This window comes from Ranitomeya imitator, chromosome 3, assembly GCF_032444005.1.
Source record: "Ranitomeya imitator isolate aRanImi1 chromosome 3, aRanImi1.pri, whole genome shotgun sequence".
Lineage (NCBI taxonomy): Eukaryota > Metazoa > Chordata > Amphibia > Anura > Dendrobatidae > Ranitomeya > Ranitomeya imitator.
Genome location: NC_091284.1, coordinates 660,987,076 through 661,012,347, shown reverse-complemented (window position 1 = coordinate 661,012,347; position 25,272 = coordinate 660,987,076). Strand labels below are relative to the sequence as shown.

The 25,272-nt window shown below is 45.5% G+C and overlaps 1 protein-coding gene across 2 annotated transcripts in view; it reads left to right on the top strand.

Moving 5' to 3' along the window:
- Window positions 1-288: 288 nt before the first annotated feature.
- ZC3H13 (zinc finger CCCH-type containing 13) overlaps window positions 289-25,272 on the top strand; it is an 85,586-nt gene continuing 60,602 nt past the window's right edge. For both annotated transcript variants that reach the window (XM_069758270.1, XM_069758269.1), the window contains exons 1-5: window positions 289-688; window positions 5,587-5,720; window positions 6,087-6,196; window positions 8,606-8,717; window positions 11,984-12,092. In XM_069758270.1, coding sequence (XP_069614371.1) covers window positions 5,604-5,720; window positions 6,087-6,196; window positions 8,606-8,717; window positions 11,984-12,092 — 448 coding nt within the window. In that variant the 5' untranslated portion in view covers window positions 289-688; window positions 5,587-5,603. The remainder of the gene's footprint in view (window positions 689-5,586; window positions 5,721-6,086; window positions 6,197-8,605; window positions 8,718-11,983; window positions 12,093-25,272) is intronic.

The following is a 25,272-nucleotide window of genomic DNA, read 5'->3' as shown; positions in this document are numbered from 1 at the left end:
TATGAGGTATACACTAGTACACTGCTGCCTACAAGTCTCCGAGTAATGGAGCCTGACAGGAGCAGCTGCCGACCATTCTCCTGACGGGGTTCGGTCCTCGGAGCTGCGGCCTGGCTTCCAGGTGATGCCTAGTGCCACTGTAGCCCCCACAGAGGGCAGTGCCCGGCGCCCGCACTGCTCGGAGCAATGTGACACCCGGCGCTATCGTACAGCGCCACTTCCGAAACATTGCGCCTTCCCAATTCCCGGCAAGCTGTGCGGCCAATGCGGCGCATGCGCAGGGACAGCAGGCCACCCGCAGACTGTGCTCAGGCCGCGGTGCTTCCCGGCAGGCTTAGCGCTGCGCTTAGTGCTCGGCCTGGCGCTCCGCTTTCCCTCTCGCTTGGAAGTAGTGGCCGGAGCTGCGTCACGATCGCTCCCAGAGGCCGGGACCGGCGGCGGCAACAGTGGGGGCCGCAGTGGTGGAAGAAAAAGAGGAGGAGGAGGGGGAAGGAGGAGCCGAGGCGGCAGCTGCCTGTTAGGAAGGCGGCGAGAGACGGCGGGCGGCGTCGCCGTGCTCAGGCGCTCGGTCGGTCTGCGGCACCGGGAGACGCCGCTGAGCTCCCACTAGCGGCCGCCAGACACACAGCGGTCACGGCCCGGGACTCTGCTGCAGGCGGCTTAGGCCGCCGCAATCAAAGGAAAACCGGTGAGGAGGAGGAAGTGCTGGGACTTGTGGTTCCCCTCAGGAGCCGGTACATGCCCTATTGGCGGATAGTGAGTTGTGTGTGGACCTGCAAGCAGTCGAGAGCGGTGCAGCCCACAAGGCTCTGCCCAGTCAGCAGCCCCCGGGAGTGTGGCGGAGAACGGCCATGCACGTGCCTATAAAGCCGGTGTCCGCGGCATCATGAGGGTCATCCCCTGCCCCCACGTCACTGATTGCTGGCGGGCCATATACCTGGGAATTGGGCTACTTCCACACATCAGGTTTCCGCTGTCAGGCTCAATCCAGCTAAATAAAAAAAACACGGATTCTGCAAATGTTGCCACCGGATCCGTTTTTTCCCCCAATAGACTTGTATTAGTGCCAGATGACATTGCGTTTCGTCTGTTTTTTTCTAGATCCGGCAAATCTGCTGTTTCTGGAAAAAATGTCCATATCAACGTTTTTTGTCTCCGGTGAAAAAGCTGGAAGCGCCACATCTGGTGCTACTGGCTGTTTGCTAGACTGGAAGCCTATGGGAGCTGGAAGGTGCCGGATCCGGAAAATGACAGATTCTGGCACTGGATTCTCTTTTTTCTTAAACTGAGCATGCGCCAAATTTTTTTTTTATCCAATAATCTAGATATGCTAGCCGGATCCATCGAAAAAATGTATACATCTCATCAGTTTTTCACAATCTGCGCCGGATCCGGTTTTTCCAACATTTGCCGGATTGTGCCTGATGCAAAAAACCTGATGTGTGAAAGCAGCCTGAAAGGGATCCTGAGATTTGGTCACCTGGGACCTTGAATGTGGCGGAGGTGCGCGTGCGCCATGTCTGCACCAGTGAATGTGGCGGAGGTGCGCGTGCTCCATGTCTGCACCAGTGAATGTGGCGGAGGTGCACGTGCTCCATGTCTGCACCAGTGAATGTGGCGGAGGTGCACGTGCTCCATGTCTGCACCAGTGAATGTGGCGGAGGTAGACGTGCTCCATGTCTGCACCAGTGAATGTGGCGGAGGTGCACGTGCTCCATGTCTGCACCAGTGAATGTGGCGGAGGTGCACGTGCTCCATGTCTGCACCAGTGAATGTGGCGGAGGTAGACGTGATCCATGTCTGCACCAGTGAATGTGGCGGAGGTAGACGTGCTCCATGTCTGCACCAGTGAATGTGGCGGAGGTGCGCGTGCTCCATTTCTGCACCAGTGAATGTGGAGGTGCGTGTACTCCGCGTCTGCACCAGTGAATGTGGCGGAGGTGCGCGTGCTCCATGTCTGCACCAGTGAATGTGGCGGAGGTGCGCGTGCTCCATGTCTGCACAAGTGAATGTGGCGGAGGTGCGCGTGCTCCATGTCTGCACCAGTAAATGTGGTGGAGGTGCGCGTGCTCCATGTCTGCACCAGTGAATGTGGCGGAGGTGCACGTGCTCCATGTCTGAACGAGTGAATGTGGCGGAGGTGGACGTGCTCCATGTCTGCACCAGTGAATGTGGCAGAGGTGCACGTGCTCCTTGTCTGCACCAGTGAATGTGGCGGAGGTGCACGTGCTCCATGTCTGCACCAGTGAATGTGGCGGAGGTAGATGTGTTCCATGTCTGCACCAGTGAATGTGGCGGAGGTGCACGTGCTCCATGTCTGAACGAGTGAATGTGGCGGAGGTGCGCGTGCTCCATGTCTGCACCAGTAAATGTGGTGGAGGTGCGCGTGCTCCATGTCTGCACCAGTGAATGTGGCAGAGGTGCACGTGCTCCTTGTCTGCACCAGTGAATGTGGCGGAGGTGCACGTGCTCCATGTCTGCACCAGTGAATGTGGCGGAGGTAGATGTGTTCCATGTCTGCACCAGTGAATGTGGCGGAGGTGCACGTGCTCCATGTCTGAACGAGTGAATGTGGCGGAGGTGCGCGTGCTCCATGTCTGCACCAGTGAATGTGGCGGAGGTGCGCGTGCTCCATGTCTGCACCAGTGAATGTGGCGAAGGTGCACGTGCTCCATGTCTGCACCAGTGAATGTAGTGGAGGTGCGCGTGCTCCATGTCTGCACCAGTTAATGTGGCGGAGGTGCGCGTGCTCCATGTCTGCACAAGTGAATGTGGCGGAGGTGCGCATGCTCCATGTCTGCACCAGTAAATGTGGCGGAGGTGCGCGTGCTCCATGTCTGCACCAGTGAATGTGGCGGAGGTGCACGTGCTCCATGTCTGAACGAGTGAATGTGGCGGAGGTGGACGTGCTCCATATCTGCACCAGTGAATGTGGCGGAGGTAGACGTGATCCATGTCTGCACCAGTGAATGTGGCGGAGGTAGACATGCTCCATGTCTGCACCAGTGAATGTGGCGGAGGTAGACGTGCTCCATGTCTGCTCCAGTGAATGTGGCGGAGGTAGACGTGCTCCATGTCTGCACCAGTGAATGTGGCGGAGGTAGACGTGCTCCATGTCTGCTCCAGTGAATGTGGCGGAGGTAGACGTGCTCCATGTCTGCACCAGTGAATGTGGCGGAGGTGCGCGTGCTCCATTTCTGCACCAGTGAATGTGGAGGTGCGTGTACTCCGCGTCTGCACCAGTGAATGTGGCGGAGGTGCGCGTGCTCCATGTCTGCACCAGTGAATGTGGCGGAGGTGCGCGTGCTCCATTTCTGCACCAGTGAATGTGGAGGTGCGTGTACTCCGCGTTTGCACCAGTGAATGTGGCGGAGGTACACGTGCTCCATGTCTGCACCAGTGAATGTGGAGGTGCACGTACTCCGCGTCTGCACCAGTGATTGTGGCAGAGGGGCACACATGGCTGCTGCTGGGTTCAAGAGCCCCAAATTCTTGGGATTGCTGGGTGGGGGGTCCTGGCTGTCTGACCTGCAGTGATCACTAAGTTATCCTCTATTCCCAAGATAGTATCCTGTGTATAGAGGATTACTTACTATCTTGGGATCTTTATTATCTTTAAAACCTAACTAGCCCATACTAGACACATTAGATGTACGGTATATATCGTGTATTGAGATGCAATATGTATATAGGGGGGTTGGGAGAAATGGTGACAGCTCTCTGCTGGGTATGGCCAGTCTTCGGAGCCCTGTGCACAATAGATGGATGTCGCCTGAGCGATGGCTGGTAGGTGTCGCTCCCATACATAGGAGCCCTTGCTATGCTGACTGCTCCAGCGATTCCTTTGCGAGAGCTGCTGCCCAGGCTCCTGGAGGTAGTTACCTTGCTGAGAATAAAATGATCGTCAGTCTGAAATTGAACATACTGGATCCTTCATCCTTCTCTTCCCAGAGAGAGACAGACAGCCACCACTCATTAGATAGTTGTCCGAGCCCACCGTATTGGCTGGTTCAGCCATCGTTGGTTTGTGTATGGGTGCCTTTACTCGCTGCTCCTAGAGCTAGGATGTCTATTCCCACTGCAGAAAGGTAGAGTTCCGGACATGCAGATGGAGCTTTGCTAATGCCATTCATGCATGTTGATACCCAGTTAGCCAAGCCCTCTTGCCCTTCTCTTTACGGTAGAGTCAGAACACCACCATAATTGATGGCTTCAGAAGATATTTGTGTATATGGCAACTTTTTAGTGTTCATGTTTGTTAGGCCAATTTCACATTGCTGACATAGTCTGATTATAGGCTGCAGTGTCCGGATCGACTGTGACTCGTGACCAAACTTTTAGGTATGAGAATGTTTAAAGGGCATGTGTCAGTAGGATCAACCCTCCTAAGCCGCAGGTCATAGGAAGCTGAATTAAATGAGACATTGATATCGGTGTTCCAATGTTTTATTCCAGGGAAATCCATGTTATTTTATGGGCCGGTTACTAAAATCACTGTAAATGACAGTGTGAGACATGTAATGACTGACAGTCTGTTCTGCTGATCTACATGTACACGGTAAAGCCCCCTTTTATTTTAAATAAGCACTGGAGGCAGATTTTTATGCAGATCTGTGACAGGCCCATTTGCATATATGAAAAAAATGTAGATTTCTCTAGAACAAGATGTCAGATTGCAGATATTAAGGCATCATTTTATTCACCTTCTCACGACCTACATGTCCATATAGACTGCTTAGGAGGGACGATACTACTGACAGATTCCTTTTAAAATGTATTCAGATTATAGTTTGTTACTATGTGATCAGGTCCTAGAAAGCATGCATTCCATCTAATATGCCTAAGGCTACTTTCACACTAGCGTCGGTACGGGGCCGTCGCCATGCTTCGACCCGACGTAGCGATGCAAACTGCGAAAAAAATGAACAACGGGGGCAGCGGATGCAGTTTTACAACGCATCTGCTGCCCCATTGTAAGGTCCGGGGAGGAGGGGGCAGAGCTCCGGCCGCGCATGCGCGGTCGGAAATGGCGGACACGACGCACAAAAAAAAGTTACATGCAACATTTTTTGTGCCGACGGTCCGCCAAAACACGACGCATCAGTCGCACGACGGATGCGACGTGTGGCCATAGGTTGCAATGCGTCGGCTAATGCAAGTCTATGGAAAAAAAAACGCATCCTGCGGGCAACTTTGCAGGATGCGTTTTTTTCTCCAAAACGACGCATTGCGACGTACGTCACACAACGCTAGTGTGAAAGTAGCCTAATAAGTGAAATAAGTTTACAATTATATTACCTGGCATTTCTTGAGCCAGTTCTGCATTGCAACCTTTCTTATGTCCCCGAGCACCAGTCAGAGTTCTGATGGCTGCTGATGGAAACTAGATCTTGCTATCAGTCCTAACACAGGAGATGACAGATTTCAGCTCTGGAGCCTGAAGATCTGGACTATAATACAGATGAATGATGTAATGTGATTACAGAGCTACTCACGTCTTCATGTAAACTGGGGTTTATAGGTGACCATACACTTTTAAGATTTCAGATGTGCAGAATTAAAGAAAAAATCTTTACCTTTTAATAGGAAAGAAAAAGAACAAGATGTCAAAAATCCGACGGAAGGTTACAGTAGAAAATACCAAGACCATATCGGATAGCACATCACGTAGACCAAGTGTTTTTGAGAGGCTTGGACCTAGCACAGGGAATAGTGCAGAGGTAAGAGCAGACTCGTTTTCTAATACACAGAATATTCCCAAAAGTCTGTTGGCCGAAGAACAAGGCCGAGATAAAGAAAAGCTTCACCTTGCAGCTACTTAATGCCGGTGATGATTAGTTTAGACTAGATTGCCATAGACTCACAGCATCCTGAGTCAGCGCTGTGGTAGCTGTAGAAGTTCTCCCTCATTGTATAAAGAAGATACGGCTGGTCAACTTTAGGGCTGCAAAGTGCTCTACTTTCTAGCTGCATAGTGATGGTTATATAGTCATTGTATAACTGCAGTTCACATCATAGATGAATAATTTCAGATTCCCTGAGCAGACACCTAAAATGTATTCCTTTTTTTTTTTTTCTTGTTTCAGACTCAGTGTCGTAACTGGATGAAAACTGGTAGCTGTGTGTATGGTAATACTTGTAGATATATTCATGGCCCATCACCAAGGGGAAAAGGTTACAGCAGTACTTACAGAAGGTGAGTAACAGCAGTCGTGTAACCTCATATCTGCTTAAGACCGGAGTCACACTACAGCGAGATACAGCAGAGTCTCTGACGTTAAAAACAAGCTCTGGCACCGGCACTCCGGAGCGGAGCGTGCAGCTCCATGTATTGCTATGCGGCCTCACGCTCCGCTCTGGAGTGCCAGTGCCAGAGCTTGGTTTTATCCTGCGAGACTCGGCTGTATCTCGCTGTGTGTGATCCCGGCCTTACTTCCACTATTCCCACCTTAGATGTCTGGGCATATTCCTCCTCGGGACCCCCACTCCACTGCAGGAGTTCTGAAACCTTCCCATCTCAATCTGGTTTGGGTTCTCCAGTTCTGAAGTTGGGTACTGCTCTCTTGTCTGGAACCCGCTCTGATCTCCAGAACCCACCACGTCTTGCCAGACTGCATTTTCAGAGATAGGTGTAGGTGCCACATACTCTGTGGATTTGTGATGTGTGTTAGGGGGAACTACCCCTTTAAGGCTACGTTCTTACACGGCTCTTTTGATGATGCAGATTTTCTGCACCATTTCTGCTCCCGTTAATTTAAATAGGTTACTTGCACTTTTTTCAAAAATATACAGCGTAAAAAAACTCATTGTGGGAACATAGTCATAAGGCTACGGTCAACAGGGTCTGTCACTTTTTGGGGATTTTGTTTCCTCTAAATTCTGTGTGCTATTTTCAGGATGATTTCCTCTCCTCCTCCTGCATTTTATCTTTACAGAACTTACCCATAAAAACAAGAAAATAGTTTAACAAGTGGAAAATTAGAGGAAAGGAGTAATGATGCATCTGCCCATAGTAATCAGTCAGGTCACTCCATTTTCTGAAAAGTCACCAGCATCATATTCTGTTTGCCCCAGCATTAATGCATTTTCATCAAGGTTTTTTTCCACCCTTTACTGATCACATTTTCATTATAGGTCATTAAGTAAAGAATAAAGCCGGCTCGAGCTGAGCCTCCTCCATACCAGACAGATGCTGACTGTGTTGCATAGCCTGGCGCCTGCCTGCAACTGGAACACACATTGGTTGTTGCCGTTTAACCACTTAAATGCTGCTGTTAATCTGACAGTGGCACTTAACTGATCTCACTTCCAATGCTCATCACTCCGCTACCATCAGCCCCCGGCGACACGATTGTGTGGAACTGATGGGCTGCCATAGCACCCATTGCTGAAGGCACCCATAGCTACCATCAAACTCTTTCTGGTGTCAGGTACATACTGAGCTTTATAGGAGAATTGCAATTTCTCCATATAATGCAGTACATTGGTCCCTCAAAAAACAAGCTACATTGTCATAAAAATAAAAAACGTGATTCTTGGATCAAGAGAGGAAAAACAAAAGTGCAAAAAATGAAAGAAATTCCAAGAGTTTCAAGGGAATAAAGAGAACCTTTCACTTGCCATAAACCTGTACATTTTTCACTGCTGTCTTCCTGAATTTTCTTTTTTTTTTTTTCTCTACCTGCGTCTTTCTGTTCCTAAGCTACAGTTCCTGGATATACACCTGGTCTTTTTAACCCTGAGGGTGTGGTCCTCAGTTTCTGTCGGCCTCCATCTGAGGATCACACCCACCTAACTAACGAGGCCAGAATTCTATACAGGGAAGGGAGGGCCGTGTCTCAGGATCCAGAGGAAGGCAAATGATGCCAGATTCAGGAGAACAGGCGCATATTTATGGTGACAGGTCCTCTATAAGATAAGTGAGTGGGCGCTCTATTCCTTGAGGTACAGGGTCATTTCTCAAAATGGCCACCTCTGAGACATCTTTCTGCTAAAGGCCAGACTTTTCGTGACTCCCATTAGATTCCCTTATATTATATGTACCAGTATATTGTTCTCTTCCAATGGACATTTCCTCTAAAAAAAACAAAACAAAAAAAACAAAACATTTTTTAGTGTAGTCTTCGGTAGCAGTCTCAGACTACGTTTCCTATTATTTTCATTTTACAAAAGCGCAACCTCTACTCTCTGAAGCAGATAATAAGTTGTATGTGCAAAGGATCCTAATCTATTTGTATGTGGGATCCGTTAATCCTGACAGTAGCCTGGGATGCCGCAGGGCCACAATCCCACATACCTACAGAAGCCGATAAACCCTAGGCTTTCTCAGGGTTTGCCGCACTGTATACAAAGCAGCATGTATAGAACAAGAGAATTTAGTGTCTGCTGCAGAAATGGGCGCAAAAGTCTCTTCAATTCCCTGTAAATATTAATGCGCGTTTATAATAAAGCACAGTATAGGAATATTACCATAGTAGTTTGGTCGCCTTTGTAGGAAAGTAATCTTTTGGTTTTAATATATACATGCATCTAGAATAATTGTATAGTTTTACTATCCAACTTTTTTTTTTATAAGTATTACTAATAAAACTTTTTTTTTTCTCAGGTCCCCAGAAAGACCCACTATAGATTTGCGTGATAGAATGAAAAATAAGCGTCAGGAGGTAGAATCAGAGCCACAGAAACGCACAGCCGAAGAACAAACTTCTCCTTCCAGGGTAATTTCTTTCGGATAGTAGGGTGTTAGGGGGTACTCCGGCTCTGCCCATTTCATTGGGAGGTGAGAATGGCTGGTGACGTTAAGTCTTTTGGAATGTATGTACAATGTTTGCAAATTAGCGATATATAGCATAAACCGCCCCAAAAGGTCACTATGTCTTATTATGCTCCCCTATGTGAACTAGAATGGAGAGAAACTCTCCACATCTGGCCCTTCCATGCTTTACGTGGTTGGCTGTTGACTTAAGTGGCTTGCATGAAATGATGCTTTTTCACTTCCAAAATCTGATAGTATCTGTTATAAAGCCTTATTAATTGTTTGCCCCCAGTAGATATTACATGTGGAAGTCTATGGTGTCCCCTCTGACCATTGGGTCTGCCTGCTCTACATACACATTGTGTTATTAAGTGCTGGTAATACCTATGAAATAACAATTCTGGGACATCTTTTCTTAGAGTAGTGTTGTGTAGTTCCCCTGTTCTTCCTCCTGTAAATATGAATGAAAATACAATTGGGTGTTACATTTTTCCTTGTCAAAGTGGATTTTCCCAATACTGGCAGCGGTGATTTAAGTGCCCAACTCAGAATGGCCACTTGTCTAGTAGGAATAATAGAAGATTGGCTAGCTGTAGACTTCTAAGGTGCTCAGAATTGTATGACCATAGAGGCTACAAAACAGACATGCGTTCAGTGTTAATGGGTCCTTTTTAAAGGGATTGTGCAGGCCTTTGATATTGATTGCTTACGCTCAGGATAGGTCACTAGTATTAGATCAGTAGGTGCTCTGCACCTGATGGATGCACACGGTGTCCGGAGCCATAAGACCACAGCTGCGTGCACTGTGCAGTGGCTGTTCTGCAGCTCAGCGCCTTTTGATTGTATGCGATCTAAGCTACAGTACCTGGCAGCAGCCACTTCACATTGTATGGAGTTGTGGTCTCGAAGGGTATGTGCACACGCTGCAGATTTTGCTGCGGATGCGCAGCGTATTGGCCGCTGCAGATTCCCAGCAGTTTTCCATGCGTTTACAGTACCATGTAAACCATGGAAAATAAAATCCGCAGTGCACATGCTGCAGAAAAAAACACGCGGAAACGTAGCGTTTATTCCGCAGTATGTCAATTCTTTGTGCGGATTCCACAGCGTTTTACATTTGCACCATAATAGGAATCCGCAGGTGTAAAACCGCAGGTGAAATCCGCACAAAAACAGCAAAAAAACCTGCGGTAAATCAGTCCGGAAAAATCTGCAGAGTAATCCGCAGTGTGTGCACATAGCCGAACACTGTGCATCAGGTTCTGCCGGACCTGTTAATTGCTTATTGTTGGGGTGTTGAATGCCTACCAGTTGACCATCAATTCAAACGTCCTAGACAACCCATTAAATAATGGCATCACATTTGCTGTTCACCTTTCCTGTGAAATGGAGCACGTTCTTGTATATTACAAGTAAGTGTTTGACTTTTCCATCCCTGCAGAACTTTGAGATTTTTGCTATGTGGACCCATTAATTTGTTTATTTTAGTTTTGTTTTTATCCCTAAATACCATCTAAATATCCCTTCTACACTACACGGAGATTATCATAAAAAAGCGGAAAAAAACGTAAGTGTGTCAAATAATTTACTAAATAATAATATTTATTAAGGATATGCAACATCATGGGGTAAAGGAGGAACAAAATACCAAAGAAAGGGCACAATAACGGGACGACAAAGTAAACTACAAAATGATGTGGTAACACGTGAGAATTACCGTAATTCTCATGTGTTACCACATCATTTTGCAGTTTACATTGTCGTCCCCCGGTATTGTGAACTTTCTTTGGTATTTTGTTCCCCCTCTACTCCATGTTGTTGCATATCCTTAATAAATATTATTTAGTAAATTATTGGACACTTTTTTTTTCCCGCTTTTTTATGATAGTAATTGCCGAGTTGTCACATTGTCCATTTGGTATACATAGTGGTGATGGTTTTAGAATTTTTCCTTTATTTTTTTTCTGATTTTTTTTTTTTCTTATTTATTTCAATGTATACCTTGCCTTGAGATTTGTGTCTAACTGAGATTATCAGTAGAGATTGGTGAACCCAAACAGTAAAGTTCGGGGTCCTTACCGAACACTTACTGTTGAGGCACAGACCTTGAACACGGACTTCTGCAGGAAGTCCATGTCACTGATTGGGTTTAGCACCCCGAACATCGGGTGTTTCCTAAACTGTCATGTGCATGACAGTGTGAGAAACAGCGGCAGTTTGATCAGCGGTAAGATTATTGCCACCGATCAGAGTGCTGCAGCTCACACGCTGTTAGATGACAGCGTGAGCAAGCAGCTCTGACAGGCGGTAAAAAGTTTACTGCCGGTCACAGGTGTTGGCTGATGGGAGTACTATTTCCATCAGCCTGCTGCTGCTAATAACAGAGCAGATGGAGGATGATAGGATTATTCATCAGCTGGCGCCTGCATTATAAATAAATAATAATTTAAAAAAACGGTGTGGGTTCTCCAATATTTTTGATAACCAGAATGGCAAAACTGTGAGCTGCGGGCTGCAACTTTCAGCTGCCAGCTTTATCATGGCTGGCTATCAAGAATAGAGGGGCCCCTCACCCCATTTTTTTAATGATTTAAATAAATAATTTAAGAAAATGGCGTTGGGTACTCCCATTTTTCACCACCAGCCAAACTATAGCAGACAGCTGGGGGCTGGTATTCTCAGGCTAAGTGGCCATGGATATTGCCCCCCCCCCCCCCCCCAGCCTAAAAATAATAATCCGCAGCCGCCCTAGAAAAGGTGCATCTATTTTATTTATTTCTATTTCAAATACAGGACTTTATTCTGGCTGTATGGGAGCTACTGCTCTCTGACTGGCAGTAATGATCTTACCGCCGATCAGAGCCAGTGTTCGCTGCGCTGTCATGCAGATGACAGCATGGCAAATCATGGATGTTTGGGCCCCCCATTCATCTGAATGGGGTGCAGGTGCTGTCCAGTACCCCAACCAAACTTTTTGGAACTGGTTGCCCGGTCCCAAACATCCAGGGATTCACTCATCACTAATTATCAGCAATCCATAACCCTTCAAATAGCCTATGTAATGTAGAAAGCTAGGGTGGGCATGTTTCACCATCTCGGTCATGGGCACAAATTCTATATGGAAAGAGTCTTCTTTTTTGGCAGCTTTTACCTTCTTCATAGATTTTCATTAGGTGTGTGATATGTCTGCTAATACTTCTGTTTGTAATTTTTTTTATTCCTTTATAGAAAGAGTCCTCCAGGGGAAGACGCAGAGAAAAGGAAGATATTAAAATTACTAAGGAGAGAACTCCAGAAAGTGACGAGGAAGCTGCTGAATGGGAAACTACCAGAGATGGTGAGCAGCACACCGGCCTTTAGGCTGTAGTCCTTTATTTTTTTCTGTCTCTTTTGACTTTCTGAGGCACTTTGCAGATTCATGATTTTATTTTGATGCAGTTGACCAATGTGGAAAAATGAGTAAGTACAAACCTAAGGATAGCAGAAGAGATCCTCCCTGTTTAGGTGTTTAGAAGTAACTAGAATTAGGCGCCTCCTCATTAGAATTAGTATGTGTCCTTCTTTGATCATGGCTGCTATCACATGAGCTGTGTATGATGTGTTTTGCCAAGCTAGGGGTGAAATGGACATAGGAAGGATTTATGTTCCATTGCAAACCTCCTAATCCCCTGAGCCAACTCCAGCTCTGGGCCCACTTCACATGTGGCACATGCTAGCTGTATTATGCAGCCAAAATCTACCTTTAACAGCAGCGCACTGGAGCAAGCTGCTATTAACCTTTTATACGCCACTGTAAATCACTCATAGCAGCATTAATCCTATGCTATCCTGCCCGGAGGTTTGTTAGCTGCGATCGCGGGGTGACAATGACTTGCCATGGCAGCCAGAGTCCTTGAGAAGGCCTTCGTCCCTGCCATATTGCTATGTCTGTGAGGCTCAGGCTATGGGAGCTGAGACAGATCAATAGCCTCTTGCTTGCTTTTTGTAATTTATAGTGCCCCTTACAGCTCTATTTAGCCATAGTGGTTTCCTCCTATTTCTCCCTTGTTTATTCCCACAGAATACATATTGTGCACAGGTCCTATTCAGGTTGCTTTTAACCCTTTCACGACAGAGCCTATTTTCATAGTGATAAAATTTGTTCAATGTATCTTGCGTTTATTTCTTAAAATATCGGAAATTTGGCAAAAATTTTAAAAATTTAGCAATTTTCAAACTTGTAATTTCTCACTTTGTATGCCCTTTAATCAGAGAGTTATGTCACACAAAGTAGTTAACAAATAACATTTCCCGCATGTCTACTCTACATAAGCACAATTTTTTAAACAAAATGTTTTTTTGTTAGGAAGTTAGAAGGGTTAAAAGTTGACCAGCGACTTCTCATTTTTCCAACAAAATTTCCCAAACCAAATTTTTTAAGGGACCGTATCACATTTAACCCCTTCATGACCCAGCCTATTTTGACCTTAATGACCTGGCCGTTTTTTGCAATTTTGACCAGTGTCCCTTTATGAGGTAATGACTCGGGAACGCTTCAATGAATTCTAGCGGTTCTGAGATTGTTTTTTTCGTGACATATTGGGCTTCATGTTGATGGTAAATTTAGGTCAATAAATTCTGCGTTTATTTGTGATAAAAATGGAAATTTGGCGAAAATTTTGAAAATTTTGCAATTTTCACATTTTGAATTATTATTCTGTTAAACCAGAGAGTTATGTGACACAAAATAGTTAATAAATAACATTTCCCACATGTCTACTGTACATCAGCACAATTTTGGAAGCAAAATTTTTTTTTGCTAGGAAGTTATAAGGGTTAAAATTTGACCAGCGATTTCTCATTTTTACAACAAAATTTACAAAACCATTTTTTTTAGGGACCACCTCACATTTGAAGTCAGTTTGGGGGGTCTATATGGCTGAAAATACCCAAAAGTGACACCATTCTAAAAACTGCACCCCTCAAGGTGCTCAAAACCACATTCAAGAAGTTTATTAACCCTTCAGGTGCTTCACAGCAGCAGAAGCAACATGGGGAAGGAAAAATGAACATTTAACTTTTTAGTCACAAAAATTATCTTTTAGCAACAATTTTTTTATTTTCCAAATGGTAAAAGGAGAAACTGAACCACGAAAGTTCTTGTCCAATTTGTCCTGAGTACGCTGATACCTCATATGTGGGGGTAAACCACTGGGCGCACGGCAGGGCTTGGAAGGGAAGGAGCGCCATTTGACTTTTTGAATGAAAAATTGGCTCCACTCTTTAGCGGACACCATGTCACGTTTGGAGAGCCCCCGTGTGCCTAAAAATTGGAGCTCCCCCACAAGTGACCCCCATTTTGGAAACTAGATGCCCCAAGGAACTTATCTAGATGCATAGTGAGCACTTTAAACCCCCAGGTGCTTCACAAATTGATCCGTAAAAATGAAAAAGTACTTTTTTTTCACAAAAAAATTATTTTAGCCTCAATTTTTTCATTTTCACATGGCCAATTGGATAAAATGGATCCTAAAATTTGTTGGGCAATTTCTCCCGAGTACGCTGATACCTCATATATGGGGGTAAACCACTGTTTGGGCACACGGCAGGGCTCGGAAGGGAAGGCGCGCCATTTAACTTTTTGAATGGATGATTAGCTCCAATTGTTAGCGGACACCATGTCGCGTTTGGAGAGCCCCTGTGTGCCTAAACATTGGAGCTCCCCCACAAGTGACCCCATTTTGGAAACTAGACCCCTCAAGGAACTTATATAGATGCATATTGAGCACTTTAAACCCCCAGGTGCTTCACAGAAGTTTATAACGCAGAGCCATGAAAATAAAAAATAATTTTTCTTTCCTCAAAAATGATTTTTTAGCCTGGAATTTCCTATTTTGCAAAGGGTAATAGGAGAAATTGGACCCCAAATGTTGTTGTCCAGTTTGTCCTGAGTACGCTGATACCCCATATGTGGGGGTAAACCACTGTTTGGGCGCACAGCAGGGCTCGGAAGGGAAGGCACGCCATTTGGCTTTTTAAATGGAAAATTAGCTCCAATCATTAGCGGACACCATGTCACGTTTGGAGAGCCCCTGTGTGCCTAAACATTAGAGATCCCCCCACAAATGACCCCATTTTGGAAACTAGACCCCCAAAGGAACTAATCTAGATGTGTGGTGAACACTTTGAACCCCCAAGTGCTTCACAGAAGTTTATAACGCAGAGCAGTGAAAATAAAAAATAAATTTTCTTTTCTCAAAAATGATTTTTTAGCCCGCAATTTTTTATTTTCCCAAGGGTAACAGGAGAAATTTGACCCCAAAAGTTGTTGTCCAGTTTCTCCTGAGTACGCTGATACCCCATTTGTGGGGGTAAACCACTGTTTGGGCACATGCCGTGGCTCGGAAGTGAAGTAGTGACGTTTTGAAATGCAGACTTTGATGGAATGGTCTGCGGGCGTCACGTTGCATTTGCAGAGCCCCTGATGTGGCTAAACAGTAGAAACCCCCCACAAGTGACCCCATTTTGGAAACTAGACCCCCCAAGGAACTTATTTAGATATGTGGTGAGAACTTTGAACCCCCAAGTGCTTCACAGACGTTTACAACGCAGAGCCGTGAAAATAAAAAAATCATTTTTCTTTCCTCAAAAATGATGTTTTAGCAATCAATTTTTTTTTTTCTCACGGGTAACAGGAGAAATTGGACCCCAGTAATTGTTGCGCAGTTTGTCCTGAGTACACTGATACCCCATATGTGGGGGTAAACCACTGTTTGGGCACACGTCGGGGCTCGGAAGTGAGGGAGCACCATTTGACTTTTTGAATACAAGATTGGCTGGAATCAATGGTGGCGCCATGTTGCGTTTGGAGACCCCTGATGTGCCTAAACAGTGGAAACCCCTCAATTCTACCTCCAACACTAACCCCAACCAGGGTGGATTTGATTTAAATCACGATTTAAATCACTAGTCAGTAAGGCTTGATTTAAATCAAAGTTTCTACCTAAACTAGTTCTTGCTACTTTAACATGCAAGTAGATGAAGATTTTTAGAATCACTTTTTATATTACTTTTTTCTCCCCAGTTTAATGGGTTAAGCATTTATATTTGGACACCACTGTTCTGTTGTACTTAGGAAGGAGAAAAATAATCCTGACCTTAATAACAATTTAAATAGATTTATTCAACTGAAAAAATAACAACATTACAGTATAAGTTATTTGCTTAAACAAACATCCATGTTTGTTAACTAATTTGGCTAAACAAAATATATATATATTATAAGAAACTTAGACTGTCAGCCCAGCCGACACATGAAAAACTTAAATACTACTGTCCCTGCTGTCCTCTGTAGCTCACTTGTCGTCATCTTCATCATCATCTTCTTCTTTGTTCCTATTCATAATCTGGAAAAGAAAAACAAGCTTTCCTGCTTTATTGGGTCCCAACCGATTTCTCAATTTAGAATGAATGAGTCCAAAGGAAGAGAATATTCTTTCAACGACTGCAGAAGAAGCTACTGCTGTTAAAAGTGAAATCATTACTTGAACAGTCTCTAAATCCAAGCGCTTAAGTGACTTCCACCAGTTTACTGGTGTGACCTTCCTTAACCCCTTACCGGCATCGGACGTACTATACCGTCCGATGCCGGCTCCCCTGCTTTGATGCAGGGCTTCGCGGTGAGCCCGCATCAAAGCCCGGGACATGTCAGCTGTTTTGAACAGCTGACATGTGCCCGTAATAGGCGCGGGCAGAATCGCGATCTGCCCGCACCTATTAACTAGTTAAATGCCGCTGTCAAACGCAGACAGCGGCATTTAACTACCGCTTCCGGCCGGGCGGCCGGAAATGACGTCATCGCCGACCCCCGTCACATGATCGGGGGTTGGCGATGCTTGTATATTGTAACCATAGAGGTCCCAGAGACCTCTATGGTTACCGATGACCGGTGGCTGTGAGCGCCACCCTGTGGTCGGCGCTCACAGCACACCTCCATTTCTGCTACATAGCAGCGATTAGCAGATCGCTGCTATGTAGCAGAGCCGATCGCGTTGTGCCTGCTTCTAGCCTCCCATGGAGGCTATTGAAGCATGGCAAGTTAAAAAAAAATGTTTAAAAAAATGTGAAAAAAATAAAAAAAAACAAAAGTTTAAATCACCCCCCTTTCGCCCCAATCAAAATAAATCAATTAAAAAAATATCAAATCTACGCATATTTGGTATCGCCGCGCTCAGAATCGCCCGATCTATCAATTAAAAAAAAGTATTAACCTGATCGCTAAACAGCGTAGCGGGAAAAAAATTCGAAATGCCAGAATTACATTTTTTTTGGTCGCCGTGACATTGCATTAAAATGCAATAACGGGCGATCAAAAGAACGTATCTGCACCGAAATGCTATAATTAAAAACGTCATCTCGGCACGCAAAAAATAAGCCCTCAACCGACCCCAGATCATGAAAAATGGAGACGCTACGAGTATCGGAAAATGGCGCAATTTTTTTAGCAAAGTTTGGAATTTTTTTTCACCACTTAGATAAAAAATAACCTAGTCATGTTAGGTGTCTATGAACTCGTACTGACCTGGAGAATCATAATGGCAGGTCATTTTTAGCATTTAGTGAACCTAGCAAAAAAGCCAAACAAAAAACCAATGTGGGATTGCACTTTTTTTGCAATTTCACCGCACTTGGAATTTTTTTCCCGTTTTCTAGTACACGACATGCTAAAACCAATGATGTCGTTCAAAAGTACAACTCGTCCCGCAAAAAATAAGCCCTCACATGGCCAAATTGACGGAAAAATAAAAAAGTTATGGCTCTGGGAAGGAGGGGAGCGAAAAACGAACACGGAAAAACGAAAAATCCCCTGGTCATGAAGGGGTTAAAATATCTTCAGCAAACATATATTTCTTGAATGGTTCCCCCTTAGCTCTGAAGTTTATTATAGTTGGCATTAAAGATGGATGATTGCTGGATACCCATGTCATAGCTAACTCCTCTTCCTCAGCACTTAGGTTTTGACCCTGATATTGGATATTGACATTATTTGCCAAAAAATGAGCTGGGGTCAGTGCTTGTCCCAATCGTTTGTTTACTGCTTGTAATTTAATTCTGTCCATGTGTAGTTCTGTTTTTAAGTGTTCACTCAGTTCCTTCCAAATTTCAACAGCATCCGCAATAAAACAGCTATTTTTCTGTATTTTGTTTAAAGCTTGAGAGATGGGTTTCAGGAAGCTCCGCATATGTTCAACATTTCTCTTAAGCCCAATGTTGAGGATTTTGGCCGTGACAGTGCCATCTATTTTATCTTGATTTTCTTCACAAAGTGTCATCAGAATAGGCCAGTTTTTGATATACTGCTCAAAACAGTCCACCACAGAGTTCCATCTAACATCTTGTGGGAGCGTTAGCTTGGTTCCACCCATCCTTTTCAGAGCTGCTGCAGCAAAATGATTATTACGGAAGTATTTAGCAATTTCAACAACATTAGCCTTTATTTCTGGAACACTTAAGTCTTTGGCTAAGAGGTGCAGCAAATGAGCACTGCAACCATATGTTATTAGCAGCTTTGTATTCCCTCCCTGCTCTTCTAAATCTCTTCTCATCTTGGATACGTTTGCAGCATTGTCAGTGACCAAACTGCGTACTAGACATTTGAATTTTTGTTCACATGTCGTTATAGCTTTTACTGCCACTTCTTGTAAGTATTCTGCTGTGCTGTGGACATTACTCCACCCATCAATACTTAGGTTAACAATTTTACCCTCCAGAGCTGTTGCACATTGCTCCATTTCTCTGTCATACACTTGATCCAGCAGTTTCCCTGCAACATCAGCTCTGCTGGGTGGACTGTATCCTGGTCTCAGTGACTGAACCATATTAATGAAATGTGGGTTCTCAGTCAGACGGAAAGAAGAGTTCGTTGCATAAATAAACTGGGCAATTTTTTCATCAATCAACTCTTTTTCTAATCTGCTAGTTCTTATCACAAACCTATCTATGGTGGTTCCAGGAGGTAAAGGTTTTTTCTTCCTTTTGGGTGATGGTGATATGTGGCTGTGGGTATCTGATGATGATGATGCTGCTGCTAATGAAGCACTATCCTGGATGGATAACTCTGAAACTGTAGAACAGGATGATGGTGATCTTGGAGGTGGATAGTTTCCAGAATCCATGAATTCCCCCTAAACAAAAAAAGTCAATGCTGTTATTTTATTGTTTATACAATTTCTTCTTATTGTACACAACACATCACTGCCCCTGCCCCAAAAGGAATATTTGTTTTTCTTCATAACTGTACCAAATGACAGTAACATGCAGTAATAATAAGAAACATAATTTTTCTCACACATGACAGTTCAGTCTTTAGAAATAGGATTCAATAAAAATGTTTACCAACCTGAAGATCCTGCCTGTTCAGAAGTGTTTCTTTGGTCATCTTCATCACCGCACTTCTCATGATGTTGCCTCATTCGCGCCACCAGGCCTTGCATCTCTTTGTTGCATCGTTTGCATTTTGCACGCATGCCTGCCTTACCGATAGGCGAAGGAGCTTCATTAAAATATTCCCAAACTGGGTCTCTTTTACGGCCTGCTGCCATTATAAGGAAAGAATGTAATAAACCTCAGATCGTACACACAAACAGATCCAGACTTGTCTGTCTGTGGCTATGCTGCAGTATTGTGCTCAAAGTTTCACTTTCATTTTCTTGTCTGCTTGCCCTTCCTCCTCCTCACACTTAGATTCACATTCTTCTTGTGTTGTGCAGATCTTTTCCACTCCAAACAATCAGAAACATATTGTCTAACTTCTTGGACTTGGCACTGAAGGGGTTGATTCTGTATTCATAGGTTTGTAGAACAATAGGATTAAGGTCTTTTTCTCAACTCTGTTCATGTTGTAACATTTTTGCCGTGAAGAAGAGGCTGGGACCTCTGCGGAGTCAAATTCAGTTTTGAGAACTGCGTAAGCAAAGCGAGCGTCTGTGATAATATAGGAGAGAAACTGCCCACTAATCCTACAGAAACCTCTGGAAGAGCATGGCATTGTGAATGTTACACATATACAGCCTTTATTCTACTGAGTTAAACAACTCAGCTTTATCTCATGATGGAAGAACCTTTGGATGGTAAAATATTTTCCTCAAAAAGCAGTTTATTGAAAAAAATCCGATTTTAAATAAAAAAATCTGATTTAAAAAAACAAAAACAAAAAAAAAACATTGATTTATTCGGATTCCCATGACAGCACTACGAGAGAGGGGATCCGCCCTCCAGGAGCAGGAAACCTACAGATACAAAAGGGCGGCACCTCTCCCTATGCATCAGTTGGTTTCCTGTTCCTGAAGGGACAGGATCCTACAGATGAATCTCGTAATGGATCCCAGGCCGGCCGGACCGAATCAGGTAGCGGGGGGGTCTCCTACCTCGGCCGGTGCGGAAGCCCCTGGAAGACGTCACGGTGGTCCTGGCTGGACTGCACGTCAGTGACGTAGACAGCAGGGAGCAGAGTCCGGAGGATTCCTGATCTCCTCCGGCGCCGGTAAGTATAGCGCTCCTTCGGTTCATGTGGTGGTGCAGCGCGGTGGTGAGGTAGCGGTGCCAGAAAGGGAACGCTATCCGGAGCGCTGCTGCGTGCTCTTCGGCGTTCTGCATCGCTCTCAGCGTTAGCTAGAGCGTTTCCGGGTGCAGTGACGTCGAGGGGGCAGAGTCAGCAGGCGCTTCCGGGTCACTGGGGAACTGCGCATGCGCAGTTCATCCAAGATGGCGGCGCCCATCGATCCTGAACGCCGAACTCCTCACACACTGCGCTGACCCCCCAGCTGTAGCCTCATCAGCAGGAACCAATGAGAGTGGCGCCAGGCAGCCTGCTGACCGGATCTGAGGGGGATTTAAGCAGGAGCTGGATTTAGAGCTCTGCCTTTGGTCACATCCACATCATGGAGAGTGATGGTGAGCGGCAGCTTCAGCTGTCGGAGGAGGTGCGACAAAAGCCCACGGAGAAGGAGCATGCCAGGAGTGACCAGTTCAGCCGTAAAAGCTCGTCCAAGCAGGGATCTAGAGCATCGACTGGCAAAGAACCCCCTCGTGTTCCGGTACCTTTGTTGGCGTTCACTGGTAAGAGATCTACGTGAATGCTCACTCAGTGACGCGGGCCCCTTATACTTTGTCATTCTAGGGGAAGAAAAGTGCAAAGTCGAAACATAAGGAGTGTGCCCTGTGTGAAGTCCCGTTACCAGATTCTTATACTAAAAAATTATGCGCCTCCTGTATACAACAGACGGTGAGGTCTACAGGAGTGGAGGGGTTGAGTGACATCAGGCTAGATAGATGGTATCACCCTTATTGTCCTCCCCTAGGTAGCGGAAGAATCTGCTTCTACGGCTAATCTACGTGAGATGATCCGTACAGAAGTAAGGGAATCCCTGCGGTCTATGTCCCAGGCGGGAAGTTCAAAACAGAGAGCCTCGGTGATCTCTGATTCGTCAGAGGAAGATAAAGAGGAAGGTTCTTATGGCTCAAATCTCTCTTCCTCGTCATCAGAAGAGGAATCTGGCCGATTCTGTCTGCCTCTGGACCGGGTGGATAAATTAGTTAAGTCGGTCAGAGCTACGATGGGCCTAGAAGAACCTAAGACTCAGCTTTCCCGTCAGGAGCTAATGTTCAGTGGCTTGGAACACAAGAAGCGTAGATCCTTCCCGGTGAATGATAAAATTCAAGATCTGATTCTCCGAGAATGGAAGAAACCGGAGAAGAAAGGCTCATTACCACCAGCTTTAAAACGCAGGTATCCCTTTGAGGATACGACTGTGGATACCTGGGACAAGGCCCCTAAATTAGATGCCGCGGTGGCAAAGGCATCAAAGAGAGCCGCATTACCTTTCGAGGACATGGGATCCCTTAAAGACCCTCTTGACAGGAAGGCGGATACCTTCCTTAAAGGTACTTGGGAGATGGCAGCCGGATCCTTGAGACCGGCAGTGGCTGCGACTTGTACAGCCAGATCCCTAATGGTCTGGCTGGAACAGTTGGAATCCCAGCTTAAAGAAGGCGCTTCCAGAAGTTCTATTCTAAGTGCGCTTCCGGTGATTCAAGATGCTGCGGCTTTCCTGTTGGACGCGTCGGTCGATTCGGTCAGAATGGCGGTCAGAGCAGCAGGACTCTCCAACGCGGCTCGTAGAGCCCTGTGGTTGAAGTGTTGGTCGGGTGACATTCAATCAAGGTCCAAATTATGCGCTATTCCATGCAAAGGGGAATATCTCTTTGGGCCAACCTTGGATGAGCTGCTTGAAAAGGCTGGAGATGACAAGAAAAAATTCCCTAGTTTGTCATCAGCCTCTTATCGGCGTCCATTCAACAGGAGGAGATTTGGTCGCGGAAGGAAGCGCGCATCCTCGCCCTCTAGAGTGAATTTTAGATGGGAGGATAGACGCAGGAGAGGTACGGGTTACATGTTCCGCCGTTCCTCAAAAGAACGTAAGAAACCGGACCAATGACTAGCAATCCCTGTGGGAGGGAGATTGTCAGCCTTCTCTTCCGCATGGACTAACCTCTCAAATAGTGACTGGGTCCGAGGTATTATTTCAGAAGGCCTGAAATTGGAATTTATTCACTGGCCTCGAGATAAGTTTATGCTAACCCCCTTACGTTCCTCCACTATTGAACAGACGGCTTTAGAGGCAGAAGTTGTGAGTTTATGCCTTAAAAACGTGCTGATTGAGGTCCCAGAGTCAGAAAGAGGGAGTGGATTCTACTCTCCTCTATTTCTGATTCAAAAACCGGACAGGTCATTTAGGACTATTATTAACCTTAAATCCCTTAATGAATACCTGGTTAAGGCCAAATTTAAAATGGAGTCAATCAGCTCTGCAATAAAAATGTTGTTCAAACACTGCTTCATGGTAGTTGTGGACTTAAAAGATGCGTATTATCATGTTCCTATCCATGAGAACTTTCAGAGGTTTCTACGTGTGGCAGTGTCTATGGGGGGTATTGTTCGACATTTTCAATTTAGAGCCCTTCCCTTCGGCCTCTCAACGTCTCCCCGAGTATTCACTAAAGTTGTTGCGGAGGTCATGGCGCACTTACGTGAATTTGATATCCTCATAATCCCTTATCTGGATGATTTCCTGATAGTTGGAAACTCAGCAGACCATTGCCTTGCTCAGGTAAAAACGGCTATGTCTAAACTAGAGCATCTGGGCTGGATTATAAACTATGAAAAATCCCGATTACAACCCCTAAAAACCCAGAGATTTCTAGGGCTGCTGTTAGATTCCGAGTCCCAACAATGCTGTCTTCCACCTGATAAACTGCTCCATATCCAACAACAGGTATTAAAAGCAATTAATAAACCAACCATGACTCTTAGACAGGCTATGTCTTTGTTAGGTTCCCTAACTTCCTGTATTCCGGCCGTCCGTTGGGCACAGTTCCACTCCAGACCTTTACAGTTTGACGTACTGAATTATGATAGAGTCTTACAAGGTTCCTTGCAGGGTCAGTTGACATTGAGTCCAGAGGTTCTGACATCTCTTAGATGGTGGCTGAAGGAAGACAATCTGTCAGCAGGAGTTCCCTGGGTGACTCAAGTGACTCGGGTAATTACGACGGACGCCAGCCCCACGGGGTGGGGGGCACACATGGGTGACGTAGTAGTCCAGGGTTTATGGGATCCCCAAACATCAGCCTCTTCCAATCAGAGGGAGTTAATGGCAATTGAATTCTCAATTAAAGAACTCCTCGTATATCTACAGGGTCACCATGTCAAAATCCTCTCCGACAACCAGGTGGCAGTGGCCTATGTGAATCACCAGGGTGGAACACGCTCCAAGTCCCTGATGGAAGTAGCGGATCGCCTGCTCCAGACAGCAGAAAACCATTTTCTATCTTTATCCGCAGTTCACATAAGAGGGAGAGACAATATAAGAGCAGACTTTCTAAGTCGAAGCACCTTAAAACAAGGAGAATGGTCTCTGAACTCAAAAATCTTCAACCGGATTGTCCGCATGTGGGGTCATCCAGAAGTGGACTTATTTGCCACCAAGCACAACAGAAAGACGATAAATTTCTGTTCCTTAAATCCCAGGGAATATCCACTGGCAGTGGATGCCTTCCTGATCAGATGGGATTTCCGATTGGCATATGCGTTCCCCCCCGCTCAATCTATTGCCGCTGGTGGTCAGGAAGATAAGAGAGGATCAAGCGAGAGTCATACTGATCGCTCCGTTTTGGCCCAGAAGAGCTTGGTTTTCCTGGCTCAGGACCATGTCCGTGGAAGACCCCTGGGTACTGCCGGACATTCCGGACTTACTTCATCAATGTCCGATCAACCATCCACAAGTGAAGGGTCTCCATTTGACGGCATGGTTTTTGAGAGGTCATTGTTGAAAAACAGAGGTTTTTCTCCAAATCTAATTGATACCCTTATGAAGAGTAGGAAAAACATAACAACTAAGATCTACTCTAGAACTTGGAGGAAGTTTCTGGCCTCTTCAAATTTTAATATTGAAGAGGGTATACCAATCAACCAGATTCTAGAATTCCTGCAGAGGGGGCTAGAGCTAAATCTATCCACAAGTACTCTAAAAGTACAAGTCTCAGCCCTGGGGGCTCTATTTTCTTGTAACATTGCGGGTAACTACTGGGTATCAAGGTTTATCAAAGCAGCTAGTAGATCCAGACCTATACACAGGAATAGGTCAATGCCTTGGGATCTCAATCTAGTCCTTTCAGCCTTGACTAAGGAACCATTTGAGCCCTTACATTCAGCCTCACTTAAATTACTATCCCTCAAAACAGCGTTTTTGGTGGCAATTACATCTGCTCGTAGGGTAGGAGACATACAGGCTCTTTCTAGGCTGTCCCCTTATACAGAATTTCTACAGGACAGAGTAGTCCTCAGACCAGATCCAGCTTATTTACCAAAAGTGGCCTCAGATTTTCACAGATCTCAGGAGATAGTGTTACCGTCATTTCTCCCTAATCCTTCTAATTCCAAAGAGGAGTTACTCCATACATTAGATGTTAGGAGATGTCTATTAGAATATATATCAGTCACTGATGCTTGGAAGAGAGAGGATGCGTTGTTTCTATCCTTCCAAGGTGCCAGGAAAGGTCTTAGAGTTTCAAAGTACACGCTAGCGAAGTGGATTAGGGAGGCTATCTCTCTGGCTTATACTGCAGGTGGAGGTCCAGCTCCGCAGAATCTGAGGGCACATTCCACCCGCGCCATGGCTACATCCTGGGCTGAAAGATCTGGAGTGTCGATCGACCAGATATGTAAGGCAGCTACGTGGTCATCCCCTTCCACCTTTTTCAAGCACTATAGGTTGGACTTGGGGTTCTCTTCTGATCTCACCTTCGGGTTAAGGGTGCTGCAGGCTATAGTCCCTCCCTAAGGTAGTTTACATCTCTGTAATTCTCTCGTAGTGCTGTCATGGGAATCCGAATAAAGCATTAAGCTACTTACTGGTAGCGGCATTTTTCGGAGGCCCATGACAGCACCCTTAGTTCCCTCCCTATTCACGTGCGGGTTG